At 52.3% G+C, this 19,289-nt stretch overlaps 1 protein-coding gene across 1 annotated transcript in view; it reads left to right on the top strand.

The window, feature by feature from the left end:
• The window catches only part of LOC127667339 (maestro heat-like repeat family member 5), a 61,933-nt gene extending 43,181 nt beyond the window's left edge, over positions 1-18,752 (top strand). Inside the window, exons 20-30 of the mRNA XM_052160346.1 lie at positions 5,423-5,582; positions 6,501-6,682; positions 13,546-13,707; positions 14,109-14,223; positions 14,971-15,114; positions 16,510-16,686; positions 17,174-17,329; positions 17,778-17,900; positions 18,004-18,106; positions 18,234-18,308; positions 18,554-18,752. Of these exons, the coding sequence (XP_052016306.1) occupies positions 5,423-5,582; positions 6,501-6,682; positions 13,546-13,707; positions 14,109-14,223; positions 14,971-15,114; positions 16,510-16,686; positions 17,174-17,329; positions 17,778-17,900; positions 18,004-18,106; positions 18,234-18,308; positions 18,554-18,654 (1,498 nt within the window). The 3' untranslated portion in view covers positions 18,655-18,752. The remainder of the gene's footprint in view (positions 1-5,422; positions 5,583-6,500; positions 6,683-13,545; positions 13,708-14,108; positions 14,224-14,970; positions 15,115-16,509; positions 16,687-17,173; positions 17,330-17,777; positions 17,901-18,003; positions 18,107-18,233; positions 18,309-18,553) is intronic.
• Positions 18,753-19,289: the final 537 nt, after the last annotated feature.

Raw genomic sequence — 19,289 nt, 5'->3', positions numbered from 1 at the left:
AGTCTCATAACTAAATTTATCTATATTTATATCAGCTCCTTCCAGTCACTTGGGCATAGTCATTTGTGATGGTTTTGCACATAAAAGTTGCTGTCGGAACTGCTGGGCACTTTGGGGGCTGCACTGGTGGTGGAAATTTGGACATCAAAATAGGCTTTATGGTTCAGATTCCCAGAACCGCACCCTCCTCCCAACTAGGAGAATGAAGCAGAAGGGGACCCTTACTCTAATTTTTAAAGGGCAGAGATTTGTTTACTTATTGCTTCAGCTTTCTCTTCCCTAAACTATGCACATAACCCTATGGAGAGATCACCTATTAGATGCCTATCATGGACAATCTTCCCATAGAAAACAAAAACAAAAAGCAACAAAACCTGCACATTCTAGCTAGCTATGCTGACAGACACCTAGACTCCCAACACTCAAGAGGCTGAGATAGGCAGATTGTAACTTTAAGGAGACTCTATGCACAGAAATTCTCAGAAACAAACAAAAACAAATTGCCACCTTGCCTGAGGTTGGGGATCCCAGGGGAAAGACGGGAGTTTCCTCTTTCACGTCCAATGACAGCCAGGGAGACAGGAAAGGCCTGGTCTCAAAAAGCACGCACATCCCAACAATGCAGTCTGTGCTGAAAGTGTAAACAGAGCCGTGCAATCTGGGCTCTTCAGTGTCTGTCTTCTTGCCTGGCTTTGCTTCCCTCGGCTTCATGCTCCAAGTTTGTGGTGTCTCGCCGCAGCCCCCTCGTGTTTGTTGTTCTGTGGCACTGATGTGAATGCCAAGGGTCCTCTCCACTGTTGGTGAACGTTTAATTATTTCAGCTAGAGACCTTGACGAACAGTGCATCTGTGAACTTGCTTGTTGGTATCCTAACATACTCGATTTGAACTGGATTTGAGAGAACTGGATTTCTTCTCTCTCTCTCTCTCTCTCTCTCTCTCTCTCTCTCTCTCTGTGTGTGTGTGTGTGTGTGTATGAGTGTGAAGACAGTGTGCCTGGAAGAGAAAGTTGTCCTGGGTCCCACCTCCATGGAGGGTGCAGGGCATTTCCCAGCATGCCCTTGCCAAGTCACACTCCAAGAATAGAATGCTGTCCTCCCAGCACCCCTCCTGCTCCGCAGCCTGGCTGATGCTCAGAACCCAAGATGTAGTCAGTCATCCAAGTTTTAGCTGATTTGGTGGGCGCTGGTCATCGTACAATGTTTACTGTTAAGTCCGTGGCTGAGCTTGAGTTAATATTGTCCCATCCCCCTCATTTTTCCATGTGTATGTGTGTGCAGATGTGTGTACGCATGTTTGTGTGTGCATGGGCTGGTGTGCGTGTGTGTGTGTGTGTGTGTGTGTGTGTGTGTGTGTGTATAAATTCTAGCACCGAGGTTGACGTCAGGGATCACCTTCAATTGATCTTCCACCTTATTCATTGACACAGAGTCTCTCAGTCAAGCCAGGCACTCACTGACACAGCTAATCTCATTAGCAACTTATGCTGGGGATGCTCCACCTCAGGGTTGGAATTATGGATGGATCGCCACACCCACTGTCATCTCTGTGGTTTCTGGGGATCAAAATTCTGGTCCTCATACTTGCCCGACAAGTTCTTAACCACTGAGCCACCTGCCCTTTCCATTTGCCAGTGAGACTATCCAAATACCTTACCTGCCTTTCCGTTGGCTGTCCCTACAATGTTAGGAATATTTTCTCCCTTGAAACAGATACTTTCTTTTTTTTAAAAGATTTATTTATTATATATAAGTACACTGTAGTTGTCTTCAGACACTCCAGAAAAGGGAGTCAGATCTTGTTACTGATGGCTGTGAGCCACTATGTGGCTGATGGGATTTGAACTTCAGAAGAGCAGTCATTGCTCTTAACCGCTGAGCCATCTCTCTAGCCCAAAACAGCTACTTTCCTGTACCTGCCACATCGCTTTGTGAGCAGACACCAATTCACACTCCGTGCACTGTCTTCCAAGGATCTCTTGTTGGCTGTCAAAGCTGCTCTCTCCAGCACATCTGGAATGATTCCTATATGATGCAGTAGGGTCCCAGAATCCCTAACTCACCCCTCTCCATGCTCAGCTTTCTCACAAACGAAGTACTTCCCTTAGACATAGTACTTCTATGTCTCCGTCCTGGCTGCTCGGTAGCAGTTGACCTCGCCTATACAGAGAAGCCTCCCCTCTGGCTTTCCAACAATGTCTTCTCTACTCTAGGCCTTTTGCATTATCATAAAACACTTCGACTGAAGTGCACATGCTGCCTTTCCCCTCTTCTGCCACTTTTACTTGAGCTCTCTGAAGCACTGCTTGAGCGGCCCCAGGGATGCCTCAGTGCTGGGCACTTACTGTTCTTCTGGAGGACCAGTTGACTCCTAGTACCAGTACTGGGTGGCTCACAACCACCTAAAACCCCCAACTCCAAGAGAGCTGACACCTTCCTGTGGTCCTCCTTGGACATTCAATGGCATGCACGCACACAGACACAGATACGTACGCTCACACATGTGCCCACGGGTGCAGAACTTGAGTCCACACTGCCCGGTATTGAGACTGTTCTAGCCCTAATCTAGACAGGCCAGTTCCCTTTGTTGGTATTGCAGCTTTAACTTTTAGTGTTTCCACGTCTTTGTTTAAATGTTATATGTATTTACTTATTAATTTGTGTGTGTGTGTGTGTGTGTGTGTGTGTGTGTGTGTGTGCCTGTTGCCTGAGAGTCCAGCAGAGAGCATTTCATCACTGAAACTGGAGTTACTGGGTGGTTGTGAACAGCCCCATGTAGGTGCTAGGAACACAACCCAGGTTCTCTGAGAAAGCAAGGGCTTCTAACCGTGGACCCAGACCTGTGTAGTGTAGACAGAGTTGTATCAAGCTTGTTATAGCCAATCATTGTCTTTGGTTGGAGTACATGTTCTATTTGCATGTACTGTAACTATTAACGTGTTCGGGATTGACTTTACTATCTTAACTCCCGACAAGAAAAGAAACTTCAAAGTCCTCCTCGTGTGAACTGACATGGCCGTGTTAATTCCTAGACTCTCCCCTCAGTACTGCACCTTCCAAGTTCCTCTGTACTAAAACATGTGTCATAACTTTGTTCTGGTTGGGCAGTGTTCTGCTGCGTGTACTCTGGGGGTTGGGGTGTGTGTGTGTGTGTGTGTGTGTGTGTGTGTGTGTATGTGTGTGTCTCATTGTGTCTGTGCCACATTCTTCACATCAGCTTACCTGCTGACAGATATCTAGATGCTGTACACCTTTTCTCTGGATGCATAATCTGATGTCAGCATTGGCATATATGAATTCTACCACCGTAGCTCTACCATCCATAGCTTCCACACCCATGGAGTTGGAATAGTCGTCCAGAACCACCATGTGCATGCTGAGCCTGCCCAGGATTATCATTACTGCCTAAGCCAAGCAGCTTGGTGATGCAGCTCAATGACTGCTTGCATGGGATCTGCCTTCTATTAGGGAGTCCATGTCATGAGGATGGGATTAAAGGACACCTGGAAATGGGTGTGGGTAGGGCATATGCAAAGAGTGCACCACATTGCACAAGGGGTTTGGGCAGGGTTGGTTTTGGTTTGATTGATTGATGGATGGATTGATTGATTTTATGTATAGGTGTACACTGTAGCTGTACAGATGATTGTGAGCCTTCATGTGGTTGCTGGGGATTGAATTTAAGACCTCTGCTCACTCTGGTCAGCCCTGCTCACTCCAGTTAACCTTGCTCGCTCAGTCCCTGCTTGCTCCGGCCTAATGATGTATTTATTATTGTTATATGTAAGTTCACTGTAGCTGTCTTTAGACACACCAGAAGAGGGCATCAGATCTCATTACAGATGGTTGTGAGCCACCATGTGGTTGCTGGGATTTGAAGTCAGGACCTTCGGGAGAGCAGACAGTTCTCTTACCCGCTGAGCCATCTCACCAGCCCTCGATTGGATTTTTGAGACAAGGTCTCACTGTAGCCTAGACTGGTCTAGAACTTACAGTATCCCAGGCTATACTCAAACCCTTGCAATCCTCTTGTAACAGTCTCCCAAGTTCTGGAATGACAGACATAAGTCACCAGGCCCAGATAGGGCACCCACAGGTTTTCTTATCCAAGGGTAATTCTGAAACCAACCCCTTGCTGATACCATGGGGCGACTACATATGTTTGATTCTCTGGTTTGGGGGAGGTGTGGGGGGGTGCACTTAGTGAAAATGCAAGACCACGTGGCCACACCCCACCTAACCCCTGGAAGAATAGCCAAGACTTCCCATGACATCACACCTAACCCTGCCAGGAACAACCTCAACTTCCCAAAGCAGTTCTGTCTCTTTCCACTCCATCAAAAGTGGCATGTGGATCCCAGTTTCTACACATCCTTCTCAAGGCTTATGCTGCCCACGCCTTGGACCACGCTGTCCCAGTGGGTAGCAGGTACTACGTCCTGCTAGAGTCCACATCTTCTATGGTCTTCTTCCATGGTCATGCACTGCTCCCATTTGAGAAGTGTCTGTCGAGTCTGTCGGTTTGTGGCCTCTGGCTGTCTCCTTTACTTTCTGGTCCCATCGCTCCCAAGCCCGCCCTCACGTAGCTCTCCCACTGAAGCTGAGGTAAAACTGTTCATAGCAACGATGTCACATGCTGGGACTACCCCCATCTTGGATTTCCATCGGCCTTCAGGCTCTCCGCCTGTGCTTGTCCCCATCAGCTCCTAGGTTTCTCCACCTCCACTTCATCCTTGCCCTCCGCACCTAGCATCCGACATATGCCTGTTACCTACCAGGCTTGTCACTTCTAAGACATCAAGAATTTTTGGTAGTTCTACATGTCTTGCTCCCCTGAAAGATGTTGCCTTCAAAGGCTGCTGCCTAACATAAAGGTGTCAGGGGCAGGAGGAGACAGAAGCCCCGGTGAGCCCTCCAGGGTCTCAGGGAAAACTCACTCACTCTGGCCTCTTGATGCCGCCATCCTGTGGCCACGCTGTAGAAGACTCCTGGAATCTCTGGGCATACCTAGCAAGTGTCATCTGGGACTGGAGTGGTTTTCGCAGGACCTTAAGGGTGGCCACCTTGGGTCTGCCTTGACGTTTATGAGACCACTCATCTTCCTGGTCTTGCCCCATAAAGCCCAACCAGCATTCTAGCCCAAAGAATATCAGGGCAAGGCAGAAAACGTCCTAGTTCCCTCTCGGGACAGCCCTTATCTGCCCTCCCTGCCCTGAGCCTCAGGTGGCTACAGGATCAGCGCCTGCATACTGACAGGGCCATGATCTGAGCAAGCCTTTCTCTGTAAACTTCAGTACCCTCCTCCCTGCAAAGAAAACATGGGGTCACTCTGCCTTCCACTGGGGCCCTAGGCAAAGAGCCTACTGACCCAGTCAAGCAGACTCGGACTACAGCATGGCACTTACTGTGTCCCTCTATCCACAGCAACGCCTTTCGCCTGTGGAGGGCCCTGGGCGCTGAACAGCCTGCAAGCTACCTGATTCTGACTGTGCTGCTGGCTTGGCTGCAGAAGAGGCCTCCTCCCCCGAGTGTCGAGGACAGCAGCTCCTGTCCCGACGAGAAGCCCTACTTGCGTTCACTGGCTGTGAGTTTCTGACCCCATCCCTGGCAGACAACTGTGTGAGCACACAGATCAGTGTGCCAGGCTTCAGGGAAGCAGACTGATACCCAGTCTACTCCCGATCTGGAGGAGAAGGGCATGGGGCAACCCAGCTCATAGATTGACCTCACTCACAGTCCTTGTCTCCAGGTTCAGTTCCCAATGACCTGGCTCGGGACTCTGAGCCCTCAGCAAGGAAGTCGGGAGGGTCTTCCCATAGGACTGCTAAGGAGACTGAATGAGATAGCCTTGGAGGGGAGGGGCCTTTGACAATGCACAAACAGAAGCCTGGAGTTTGGGGCTCAAAGCCATGCCCCATATTGGCGTCAGAGACTCTGGAGGAGCCATGCTGTTGACAGCAACACTGCAGGAGCCTCTCTCCAGTTTTCTCCATTGGCCCACACCTTATTTCCCACCCTAGACAGGACACCTGCTAAGGTGGTCATATCTACACCTGTCTTCTTTGGCTAGACGCTTGCCACACAATAGCCGAACTCCATGTAGAATTTTCTCAGAGTCCAAAGTGGTAGCTCAGAGCACACAGCTGTCTCCCCACACCCAAATTCCCCCTAGACAGACATCGACCCACAGACTGAGAATGCGGGTGATACTTAGGCTGATATACAGGTTGGAAAATCATGGGTTGAAAGAAGCACATCTGGCTACAGAACATCAGCTAAAGAGCACGGGCCAGGGAGCACCATTTGGGGAGCACCAGAGCAGCAGGTCCAGAGCCGCTAGTGGAAACTGCACAGGTGGCATAAGCAGGCTGCCTGAACACTTAGATGCGGTCCTTGAGCCATCGGAAGGGGAGGGGAGGGATGTGATAGAGTGTGGGTTTTGACTAAGCATCCTGGGCCTGAATCCCAGCACTTCAGATCTGTACTCGCCCACCTCCCACAGGCCATGAATACGATCCACGAGCTACAGTTTGCACGAGAGTTCAAGAAAGCCGTAAGGGATGTCTTTCCCCAGCTGTTCCTGGCCCATCTGGCCCAAATGCACTACATTCTGGAGCTGAACCAACCTACAGAGCCTGAGCCGGGGCAGAAAGCCCAGGAGGCAGCCATGCCAAGCCCACAAAGGTAAGCCCAAGGCTGCATAGGCAACTGACTGCCCGGCCTTACACACACCAGCAAGAATGCTCAGGACAAAGTTATCTTTCTGCCCAAGAAACAAGTGTGTGCACCCACACACAGAGGCACTGAGATAGCAGAATATCACGATTCAGTTCAGGAGTCAGAAGTCAAAAACCAGAGGGCCTGCAGGTTTGCTCTTCGTTGCTTGATTAGCTGTGCTGTCCCCTGGATGTGTCGGTAGACTGTAGCTTGAATCTGTTTCCACCATCCCATAAACTGTCCTCTGCCTATGTCTAAATGCCTATTTTTTTTTCAAGACAAGATTTTTCTGTATAGCCCTGGCTGTCCTGGAACTCAATCTTTAGATCAGTCTGGTCTCAAACTCATAGAGATCCACCTGTCTCTGCCTCTGCCTCTGCCTCTGCCTCTGCCTCTGCCTCTGCCTCTGCCTCTGCCTCTGCCTCTGCCTCTGCCTCTGCCTCTGCCTCTGCCTCTGCCTCTGCCTCTGCCTCTGCCTCTGCCTCTGCCTCTGCCTCTGCCTCTGCCTCTGCCTCCTGAGTGCTGGAATTAAAGGCATGTGCCACCACTTCTAGGCTAATGTCCACTTCTTATAAGGACACCAATCACTGAGTTCAGGCCACATTAATAACTTAATCTCCACCGTATGGTTGGGGGCAGAGGAAGTATCTCTAGCACATCTGTTTTAAAAGGGAAATGTCTTAGAGTCTCTATTGCTACGACAAAAACACTGACCAAAAAGCAAGTTGGGAAAGACAGGGTTAATTTGGCTTACACTTTCAGACCCATGGTCCATGACTGGAGGAAGTCAAGACCAGAACTCAAGCAGGGCTGAAACCTAGAGCCCGGAGCTGATGCAGAGGCCATGCAAGGTGCTGCCTGCTGGCTTGTTCCCCTAACTTGCTCAGCTTGCTCTCTTATAGAACCTAGGACCACCAGCCCAGGGATGGCACCACCCACAAGGGTCCCTCCCCCATTGATCACTAATTGATAAAATGCCTTACAGCTGGATCTCATGGAGGCATTTCCTCAAGGAAGGCTCCTTTCTCTCTGATGACTCCCTGGCCTGTTGACACACAAAACCAGCCAGTACAGACAATTATCTCATAATAGTCAGGATCCCAAATTCCCTCCAGGGCCAGGATAGCAGCCAGCACAAACTGTCCCAAAGACAGGTGTTGCATCTGCTTTCTTTGCCCCCCTAGGAGGGTACCAGACCACATAGACACGTATCAAACAAGGGTCCCTGGACACAGCTACTCAGTTATGACACAGAGAACATTCTTTTCCTTTTTTCTTTCTTTTTTGCTTTTTTTTTTTCAAAACAGGGTTTCTCTGTGTAACTCTGACTATTCTAGAGCTTGCTCTATAGACCAAGCTGGCCTTGAACTCAGAGATCCACCTGCCTCTGCCTCCTGAGTGCTGGGATTTAAAATGTGCACCACCACTGCCCATCAGGGCACCTGTTCTTGATCCGTGTGTTCCTTGCAATGGGTCCAGGACATAGCCCTCCCTCCCCACAGATACACATGGACCAGCAGAGGCTCAGGGTGGCCCTGACACCTCTCTAGCCAAGAGGCAGTGATCTGGAGCACAGATGAGCATCCATCCCTCACTCACCTAGTTAATGCTGTGGCTACCTGAGTGGATTGTGGTTTGTCTCTGTGTAATGTCATGGACAGTAATGGCCCACTCCTCAACCCACCTGAGCAGGATTTCAAGGACATTCCATCCTGCCACAGTAGACTTCCCCTGGGCTTCCCTTGGTGCCTGGTCCTATTACCCAAAATCCAATATGCAAGTCTTTAAAACCCACTGGGGCTCACTCTTTTCATTTGTCTCTGTGACGATGTGCTTCGTGCAATTTGTCAGTTTTAACAGCTCTCCCTGAGGCATGTCATGGAAGGAAAAAAAATGTCACTTTTTACATTGCCTCTGAATTCCAATATGCACAAAATCTCTTTTTTATTCACATCAACCATGCAAAATACATGAATCTTCCCTAATAAGCTAAGAAAACATTCTCCTCCCCGAGCGAGCTGGGGAGAATTGCAAAGATGGCGGCTTCCTCCCTTCTGTTTCTCCCTCCTTCTCTTTCCCCAACACCTGCGGCCTTCAGAACTCTGCTCACCTGAGAGTCACCTATCAGGGTCTATGGTTTATCTCTGTGTAATGTCATGGACAGTAGTGGCCCACTCCTCAGCCTGTTCTTGATCCATGTGCTGCTTGCGATGGGTCCAGGACATGCAATCCCTCCCCTCAGCATACACACAGACCAGCAGAGGCCCTGACGCCCCTCTAGGCAAGAGGCAGTCCTGTCAAGGCCTCCACAGTCACCCCTATGAACAGCAGCGCCTGCCTCAGCCCCTACCCCACATGACCCTGCCCTCAACATCTACCAACAGATATCTCTGCTCCTTTGCTGGCTTGTTGTCTCTGCCCTGTGGATGGAAGGTTCTAGAAGGCAGGAATGTCCGTTTCCACACCCCAGGAAGGTCCCACCTCGGCTCATGGGTGACTTTCCCTGTGTGTGGAAAGCCCAAGGTGCATCCTTCTCTACCTCAGCTCCCTGTTTTCACTGGCCACTCTGCACGTAGGACCTAGGGGTAGTCCAAGCCCCCAAAGGCCCTGAAACATACCCTGGGTAGAGTCCATGAGCTCTGATTTGTCCAGATTTACACATATCCATCCCTGAACCTATGGAAACATTTAAGACCCTGACTGACTAGGGTATGGTTCCCATATCTACCGCAAGCTGAACGAGACTTGGGCCTCTCACCCCAGAGGAAAGCAGCCTGACTGGGACCAACCAAAGGGGCCCAGTCATAGGCAGGCTACCCAGCAGCCACATGAACAGGGTGACAGTGGGAATTCGGGGAAGCTGGTTGGCATTCTTTCAGTCTCAAAGGGTAGGTGGCATCGGTGAGGTATAGCACAGTCTAGAACCTGACACCTTGTGCCAGGTTGACTGGTACTGTGGAGAGCAAAAGGGGGTGCTGAAGATGTGTGAACCACCGCACTGGTGAGTGTATGAGTGGCTGTGGCTTGTCCTTGGGATGGATGGCCCAGAACACTGGGTGGCAGGGCAGGCGAGCCTTGACATGGGAGGCTCCTGATGTTCTGTTCAGCTCAGCTGGGCCCCATACTCAGGAGTGGCTTTGGGCAGAGCATGCCTTTACCAGGTGTGGGACTACTCTGACTCACAAATACTCATGCTCTGGAAACTTCCCCCACCCAGGCTGTTTTTCAGCTATGCCCATTCCCTGCCTCTCAGAGGACTTCTTGCTTACTTACTCCCCTACTCATGACACATGTCGTTTCTCTATTTCCAACTCTCTCTCATCCTGGCCTTGCTGTTGGCCTTCGCCCTGCTGAACCAAGAGACAAAGATTAGTGATACAGAAGCGAGTGTGCGGGCACACGTAACTCAGCACTCAGCTCCACACCTGAACCAGGAAGGTCCTGAGTTCGAGGCTAGCCTCATAGAAAGAGCTTGAGGCTAGCCTGAGCTACATAGCAAGATCTTATCTTTAAATGGAAGGGGAAAAAAGGAAAATGGAGGAGGAAGAAATCCCAGGGTGCTTGGTAGCAGTGTGAAGGAACATAGCGAGATGGAGCAGCTGTATGGACCTCAGAGAAGCCAACTGTAACATGAGGTGTGATGGCATCTGCTTGTCATGTCAGAAGGCTCGTGGGTACCAGGCCAGCCTGGGGCATACAGAGAAACTTACTGACAGACACTATTCACAGTGGCCCGAACTGGAAATGTGCCAAGTCGGGGACAGACAGACTGACAGATGGACAGAATGTGACCCATCCAGACAATGAGATATTATATTAGTTACTTTCTCACTGCTTTGTTCGAATACCCAGAAAGCAACTTAAAGAAGGAATTCTCTTTGGCCCATGGCTTTGCAGGGTTTAGTTAATGGGCCTCAGCCCCAAGACAAGAAGCAGAGAGGGGTGGTATGCCAGAAGGAACCACAGCACCTAGAGGCATGTGCTAATTTTCTAAGATGCTTATAAATCCAACCAAGACGGCCCATCAGAGACAATACTCCAAATTAAAGGGAAATTCTGACACATGGAAAATCGTGGATGAGCCTGGAGGACATTCCCCTGAGTGACACGAGCCAGTCATCACACAGAAAACAGCTGAACGAGGTGGTACAGCGCTGTGATCCCAGCAGCTACAGAGCAAACTCAAAGCGAACCTGGGATGCGTGAGATCCTAACAAGAATTAAAGGATTCTACCACTGTGGAGTCAAAGGCATAAAGGGGCTGGGGCCAGGGTTGGGGCGGGGTTGGGTCTAGGGTTGGGGCAGGCCTGGGATTGTAGCGGGGTTGGGGCTAGAGATGGGGCGGGGCTGGGACTAGAGTTGGGGCAGGGTTGGGCCTGGGGCTAGAAATGGAGCGGGGCTGGGGCTAGAGATGGGGTGGGGCTGGGGCTAGAGGTGGGGCGGGGCTGGGGCTAGAGATGGAGTGGGGCTAGGGCTAGAATTTGGGTGGGGCTGAGGCTAGAGTTGGGGCGGGGCTGGGGCTAAAGTTGGGGCTGGGCTAGGGTTGGGGCGGGGCTAGGGCTAGAATTTGGGTGGGGCTGAGGCTAGGGTTGGGGCGGGGCTGGGGCTAGGATTGGGGCGGGGCTGAGGCTGAGGCTAGAGTTGGGGCGGGGCTGGGGCTAGGGCTAAGGTTGGGGCAGGAGTCAAGGTTTAATGGGAAAGTTTGCATCTGAGAAGTTGGGAGATAGTAAAGGTTATTACGGCTATGCTACGGTTGCAGTACAGCTTACCGCCACTGACTCATACTTAATTAAAATTAACTATAATGGCAAACTGCAACTGGAACTGCACTTTACCTCAATTAAGAAATAAGGGGCTAGGAAAAATGGCTCACTGGGTAAAGCACTGGCTTAACAAACCTAAGGACCTCAGTTTGAATCCTGCTACTGGACACACAAGCACAGATCTGTAAATCCTACAATGAGAAGAGAGACGGAAACAGGAGAATTCCTGTGAGCCAGCTAGCCTGACATACACAGCAGTGAACCTGTCTCGAGGTGGAAGATAAGGACTGGCACCCTGTGGTTGTCTCTGACCACATATATAGTGTAGCATGATCATAACTACGTTCACACAGATGCAAACACAGGCACATGCATGGACGCACATACACACGTGCTCATGCGCACACACCATATACATCATCTATTTATCAAAAAGAAAAAAGAGGCATTCAGGGCATTGGCTGTGTATGCTGGTGTCTGGCCAGCCCTCTGGAGGCACACAGGCCTTCTTCTTTCAGAGAAGCCTCTGTCCCTTAAGGACCACAGCAGGTGAATAGAGTCTCACTATGTCTGGCCATCACTGGGATGTTGGAATGTGGAAAGTCTGAAGAAGAGATAATGTGGCCTGGATGGTCAGGGGACTGACTGCCCTATGGTGCAGGTATCTTCTCGACGACTCTTCTCCACTGCTTTCAAGGACGCAAAAACTTGAGATGGCCATTGGGGAGTTGTGGACAGGGGAGAAAGAGCTGTAGATCTCTGGAGATCGGTCATTTTCTCCTGGAATCAGGCTGGGATTCCCAACAGTGTTTGATGGTCATCTTTCTGAAGCCATGCTGTGGCCACGAGGACAAATCACCCAAAAAGAATAAACTGTCATATGGACCCGAGATGCCCCAAGACTAGAAGATTCGAGAGGGTCACAAAATGAATCTGATACCCTCCCACCCTCTTCTGAAATTCGCCATCCCTCTGTAGGTGTGACCAGTGATATAGAAGATATTGCGTTTTAATGCCAGCTGGAGATAAGAGTTCGGCCAGGGGGCCTGTAAGTTGGCACCATCAGGTCTTTCCGAATGGAATTCTAGCCTCTGACACTGGGGTTTGCAAAGCTGCCCTGAAATGGTGCTGATCTAGTAGACAGCCCTGAGGCACAGCACCCCTGCATCAGGCTCCTGCATTCCCAGCAACCAGGACACGGTGGGGACGTGGGGACGGTCAAGTGTGAGGCCGTGGTACCATGGAACCGGGAGGAACCAGGAGGAGCCGGTCTGGAGCAGGAGTGGGGTCAAGTTGTGTCTCGTTGCAGTCTTGTCTCGAGAGTGATAGGAAGTGGAATGAGCCCACACACACACACACATTTCCCACACCTAGGAAGTCACATGGTTGCATCCTGGTTAAACTTCCCCTCTTCTTTTAAGGTCAGACCCAGCAAGCGCTAATTCCTCCTTATGCAAATGATGCATCCTCGGCACCCTGACCCCGCCCAATGCTGTACCTCCCTCCACCCCAACAGCCCCTACTCACCCTCCAAAGGCTTCAAAAGTCTTTGTTTACATGCCCCTCCCCCAAATAAATGAACAGCTCCCAGTTCTCCCCTCGTGTCTCTCTCTGGGTCTGCTGATTGTGGTCACGGGAGATCGTGCCATTAAGGGAGAGGAGAGGGAATGACAGTCAAGGAGCCAGGCCACCCTGGGCTTCGTGGACGGACCTGCATTCCCCAGCTTTCTGCCTGTGTTCAGTAGACACTGGAGGAGCCTCGGACTCTACCTGCTCCAGAAGCAATGATTGGCTTCCCACTGTGATGGGTTGCCTGAAAATGGCCTCCATAGCAGTCAGACATTTGGTAGAATTGTTTGGGAACATTTAGGAGGAGTGGCCTTGTTGGAGGAGGTGTGTCACCCGGGGTGGGTTTTGAGGTTTCATAATCTCAGCACAGCCCTCCTCACCCTGGCCCACCCTCTCTCCAGAGCTGAGAGAGTCCAACACCACACACACACACACACACACCCATCCCATCCCAAGAGCAGGAGACGGCTCAGGTGGCCTTTGCAGCTCTGGGTAGAGCCTGGCCTCTCTGCTTGGCTGCAGCATATCACTGGAGGCCCTGAAGAGCCTGCTGTCCACCACAGGACACTGGCACGACTTCGCTCACCTGGAACTGCAGAGTGCGTGGGAATACTTCACCTCCGTCCACACCTATCCACAGGCCGTGGGACTCCTTGCCAGGTACTAGTGGGGCGAGGGAAGGGGAGGCTGGACATATGGACCACAGCGAGCCATACCATTGAGCCTTCTGGATCATTTGAGGCCACTGAGGGCAGCCTAAAGTCCCTTGGACGTCCGTGTGTGCTTATAACACTCTAGAACACAAGAGGCACACACCACACACCTGGTGCTGACTCTTCCCCGAGATCCACCCTGTCCTGGGACCTCAGGAACAAGGGCTAGCTGTTCCTCCTCTGCCTTCCCCATGCGTAGCCCAGGCCTGGCACCTGGGAGAGGAGACCACAGACTCATGCCTACTCCATCATATTGGGATGGACCTGCCTGGCCAGCCTGGCCAGCCTGGGAGGTGGTAGAAGGTATATACTCGTGGGCGGTAACCACAAACCAGGCCCTGCCCCCAGGGCCATGGTGCAGAACCACTGCACACAGATCAAGGCAGTCCTTGGCTACTTGCTACCCAACCTGCAGAGCCCGCAGGAGCGAGAAAGGAAGACAGCCATCCTGCTCCTCGTTGAGGTAGGGCAGGGACGGGGCAAGGGTCCCATGTAGCCTGTGTCCCCGCCTCCACCCACCCCAACCCCAGACAAGATGGCCCACCTGACACACCCTGTGGGGACAGCTGCCCAGACTCACCCCTTCCAGGTCTGCAGAGACTTCTGAAGCCTCTCAGCCTATAGCTGAGGGCCTCTCTCTCCACCCTTCCCTGCCCACAGTGACCCAAGCAGAGGTAACGTGCCCTGGGTAAGGACTCGTCAGATCATATTCAGGTGTGGCATTGTCCTGCTCACATCTAACTCAGGCCCCACCTACCCCCACCCTTGACAGAGCCTTGAGCTGCAAGGATTATAGTTCAACAAGAGCTTGGATGTGGCCACTTCACCACCAAAGGCTCTGGCAAAGGCAGAGCTTTGAAGGGACTAAGCCAAACAAAGGGTCTTGTGCCCCCTCCCCCTCCCCCTCCACCAGAAGGATTTGTGAGCTGTTCTTCCTGGGGCCCTGTTTTCATATGTTTCGTGAGCCTACTGAGAGTGTAAGCTGGCTTCAGACTAGCTCAACAACCTCTTTGGGCCTCAGCTCTGCCAGCCATACCTAGAAGGGTTTGACCATTGAAAAGGTTCAGATGCTTCTCAACCCCGTTACCTTGAGGATACTAGCCAACCATCCTCCCCCCAAGCCCTGCACGGGCTCAGAGCCCCCAACAAAGATGTAGGCTAACCAAGAGAAGGCCGAGCCTGAGGCCACCTTGCTCTCCGGGGCCCCCAGTTCCTCTATAGCCCTGCCCTGTTGGAGGTGCTTTCTAAACAGGCTGCCCTGACTGTACTGGCTCAAAGCCTCCAGGACCCCAGCTCTGAGATCCGCGTGGCCAGCCTGCAGGGCCTTGGGAACATACTCTTCCACCCGGAGAAGGTGAGAGCCAGAGGGACGTGTAGCCCCACGCATCAAGGGTGGGCAAGGCCCAGTGGGTCGGGACCCTAGCTCTGTCACTAGCTGTCACTTGGGACACTGACCTTCCCTCTCGGAGTCTCAGCTTCCTACTCTTCAGAAGCGGACATTTAGGAGAGGACTCTCCTGTCTTCCAGAAACAAGTCTCCTTACCATGGGAAGGGACAAACTCTCCTTCACAACTCCAGAGGCCCAATGGAAAAAGTACCTTTCACCCTGCACAGAGACAGTTCCCCTTGAGAGTCATGTGTCCTTACCCTTCAATTTTCTATTCCCGACTAAGAGCCCTACATTCTCACCATAGCAAACCATACTCCACATGGACAGCTTGGGGCAAGAAAGACTGCGATGATGCCTTTGGGGGACCTGCCCTTCCCTCATTCTGCACCCCCCCCACACCTGTTCAGAGCCTAGGATTCCTGACACCTCCCTCACTACAGAGAACTCTGTAATGAGCAAGACCTGAGGCCCTGGATAAACCCCTTGCCAGACTCTAGTGACAAGGCCTGTTTAGTACTCAGCATTCTCATCTGTGAAATGGGATGGAAATTGAACCTGCTTTGTGTGACAGGCAGGGCTGATAAGACCAGTGGTGGTCACGGTCATTATGCTGGGCACGGTCAGCCTTCAAGCCACTGCCGTCAGCCATCACAAACAGTAGCAGCACCCTCTCAAGGCCAGGCCCCTCTGAGCTAGCCAGTGAACTCCATCTGATAGAGAGACTGAGAAAGGTGGATGTGTTCTTCCTAGTAGAGAAGTGTCCACTCATCTACCCTAGGGAGTGACAGGCACACAGAGAAAAATGTGATTGCGGAGATGCCACAGAAATAAAATTCTAATGAGGCTCCAAAATATCCTGGACTATCAGCCTGTTTCACTCCAATGCCAATTAGACTTAGAGGTCTGCACATGGTTAAGGCAAGTCCAACCATTAGAGTGACCATGGTCAGCAAAGCCCTTTGTACTACATGTAGCACAGAGGGTGCTTAATAATGGGGTGGGTAAAGGCAATGTGGCACTCTCTCCTCAACTGTTAACCCACCCACCTATCCACCTGCTCATTCATACATACATACATACATACATACATACATACATACATACATACATGTATGGAGTCATCCATCTGCCCATAGACTTACCCAACCCTCCATCCTTCCACTAGTCCATCTCTTGACAGACTTACCCAACCCTCTATCCTTCCACTAGTCCATCTCTTCACTAACCCCATCCAACCAGACTAGACCCCAGACTCAAGGGCAAGACAGGGGCAGAGGCTCAGGTCAGGTTCCCCAGATGAGGCCAGGTGAAGGGGGCAGACCTGAGCCTTCCACCCAGCACCCGCTACCTTTCCCATAGGAAAGCCTGCTCCAGGGTCAGCTGCCAGCCTTCCTCAATGGCTTCTTCCAAAAGAACGAGGCAGTGGTGGTTGGCATCATGGGCATGGTCTCGGATGTGCTGCACCGCCTGGGCACACAGGGCGCAGGGGCACAGAGTCTCAGCATCGCCATCAACGCCCGCCACTTCTTTGATGACGTGAGAATAGAGCCAGGCATGGCTGGGGTGTATTTTCCTGGACCCTTCCCACACCTCCCTTGGGCCCCAGGACCCCTTCTGCCTTCTCACTGCATCTGGACACTGAACCCAAGGCAGCTGCCAAGCTGTGAGCCCACTAGCCAGGTGTCCACCAGGTAGTGCTCTTCAGAGCTGAGAGAGTGCCCGTCACACTTGTACAACTGCTCTGGGTCCTGGCCTACTACAGACCACTCAGACAGGTCCAAAATGACTGCCTCCTCCAACTAGGATATGGGGAATAAGTCACCTTCATGGTCAGGGTGACAGTGGGCACCAAAGGACAAGGTAATTCCGTGTGAGGATGGCCTGAGGCTTTGTCTGAAAGAAAGCCTGAGTCCAGGGGAGGAGAACCGACCTTACCCTGGGTCCCTGAGCCTGACAGAGTCCGAAGAAATAAGGACTCTCGACCTAGAAAGCAGTAGAACCTATCTAAGTTCCCGCGTCCTAGGAACAGGACAAAGTTCGAGCAGCAGCTATGGCACTATTTGGGGATCTGGTGGCAACGGTGGCAGACAGGGAGCAGAGCAACCTGAGGACTCAAGTATGCCAGAGCATGGTGCCTTTGCTCCTGCACCTGAAAGACCAGTGTCCAGCTGTCGTCACGGTCAGTGCCAACCTGCAAGCCTTTCGCCTTGGCAAAGGGACAGGGCAGCCAGGTCAGACCACCCTCAGGGCTCCCCGGATCACCGACCCCTCCACACACTGCCATATTCAGCCCGCCAGATCTGTGGGTCTGCCAGCAACAGCAGAGTGTGGTGGGATCTGGGCAAAGAGTGTACCTGCTGATGCATGGATACAGCCCGCCCTACCATGCGCCACTCTCTGGAGTCCCTGACATCAGGGAGGGGACATCAGCAGCCAGCTCCCTGGCAAGCTCAGATGGAGCCGGGTCTTCCACAGGGCACTGTGACCCTAGGGTGGGAGCAGCTTCCCAGACACCAGCACAGCAGGCTGCTGACCTGCTTATTGCGGCTGCGGTCTCAGGAGCGGGAAACCCCGGAGCTCAGTCACACATGGGTAGTGGGTGACCCCTCCTATGGCTGTCTCCGCAGCAGGCCAAGTTCGCATTCTACCGCTGTGCTGTGCTGCTCCGTTGGCAACCACGGTACACCCTGTTCTGCACGCTAGCCTGGGAGACCGGCCTCAGTGCCCGCCACTTCCTCTGGACCTGCCTGGTGAGGGGCCAGGGTGCAGGGTCAGTAGTGGGGGCCTGAGATAGCTGCACCCCCACGGACTCCCTGTCCCAGGGAAGTGACAGGCGAGCTCTCCTCTGGCCAGATGACCCACAGCCAGGAGGAGTTCAGCATCCACCTGTCACAGGCCATCAACTACCTGCACAGCTGTCACCGCCACATCAAGACCTGGGCAGCTCTTTTTATAGGTGGGCAGCATGGGCCAGGCCTGAAGTTCTCGGTTCGCCCAGCCCACCCCCCACAGGGGTGGGAAGGAGGGTGTGGGACTGAGCAGCCACCATACAACAGCCAGGTCTCTCCCTCCATCTTGCACAGGGTACACCACTTGCAACCAACCCCAGGCTGTGTCACAGATGCTAAATGACAAGGACATCAGGCTGTTATTCTCCAGTAAGTGGCCCACACCTTGGACCTGTCTCCATAGCTCCCAGCTTCCTGCCGCATGGCCGTCTCAGATGGTGGCACAGACAGGGACCCGGACCTCCTGAACAGACCACACCCCACCAAGGCACCCCATGCTGGTCAATGGGTGGAAAGAGCCCTCTTAGCCTCCTACCCAGATGGAACTGCAGTTGGGGGGTGGAGGGTTACTCCCAAGCCAGGGTCACCTCTGACTTGTCCTTTCTCTCCTGAAGCCTTTAAGGACCTCAAAAGGGACCCAGAACCCGGCATCCGGGAATTTGCCACCAGACAACTCTCGTTCTTTCGGATGGTGTCAGCCAAACCCAAGAAGTGACTTTGAGCCATTCTCCCTGCCTCCGCCCCCAGAACAGCCCTGCCCCTACCCTGAGAGAGCTTGGTTGTATACCATTTTTTCACTTGAAAGAAAAATCTAGATTCAAAATTAAACAAAACAAAACTGTAATCACTGCCAGCTTCCTGCCTAGCACCCGCGAGCCCTCTGCTGTGGCCAAGCCAAGCCCTTAGAAGATACTGACATCATGACTCCAGGACACAGTCAGTGACAGACGAGGAGAGGCTGGGCAGAGACAACCTGGAAGCTCTGTGGTAGACTCTGCTGATGACCAGAGCCCAGGCCGTCGTACCCACGGCTGAGCAGGCCATCCAGTGGGAGCCGGGTCTGAAAGGAAGGTCTCCAGAGTCCGGAGGTGAGAGCCGGCTACATGGGGCTGTGAGCCTGTGGAAATGAACGCCATCACAGCAGGCCTCTCTACCCAGGGCAGCGGCTTCCTCCACAGGGCCCAGACAAAGCCCAGTGGTAGGCCTCTTAAATTTGTAAGAGTCCAAAAAAGGGTACCTAACTCCCTGAGAGTCCCCCCCCCATCCCTTCTCAGACAGACCCTCCTCCTCAGCCTCAGTCCCTATTTGAGAAATGGCAGACAGACCCTATGGGCCCAGAGCTTAGAGACC

Source organism: Apodemus sylvaticus, chromosome 17 (genome assembly GCF_947179515.1).
Source record: "Apodemus sylvaticus chromosome 17, mApoSyl1.1, whole genome shotgun sequence".
Taxonomy (NCBI): Eukaryota; Metazoa; Chordata; class Mammalia; order Rodentia; family Muridae; genus Apodemus; species Apodemus sylvaticus.
The sequence above is the reverse complement of the archived record's forward strand: the minus strand, read 5'-3'. Positions and strand labels throughout refer to the sequence as shown.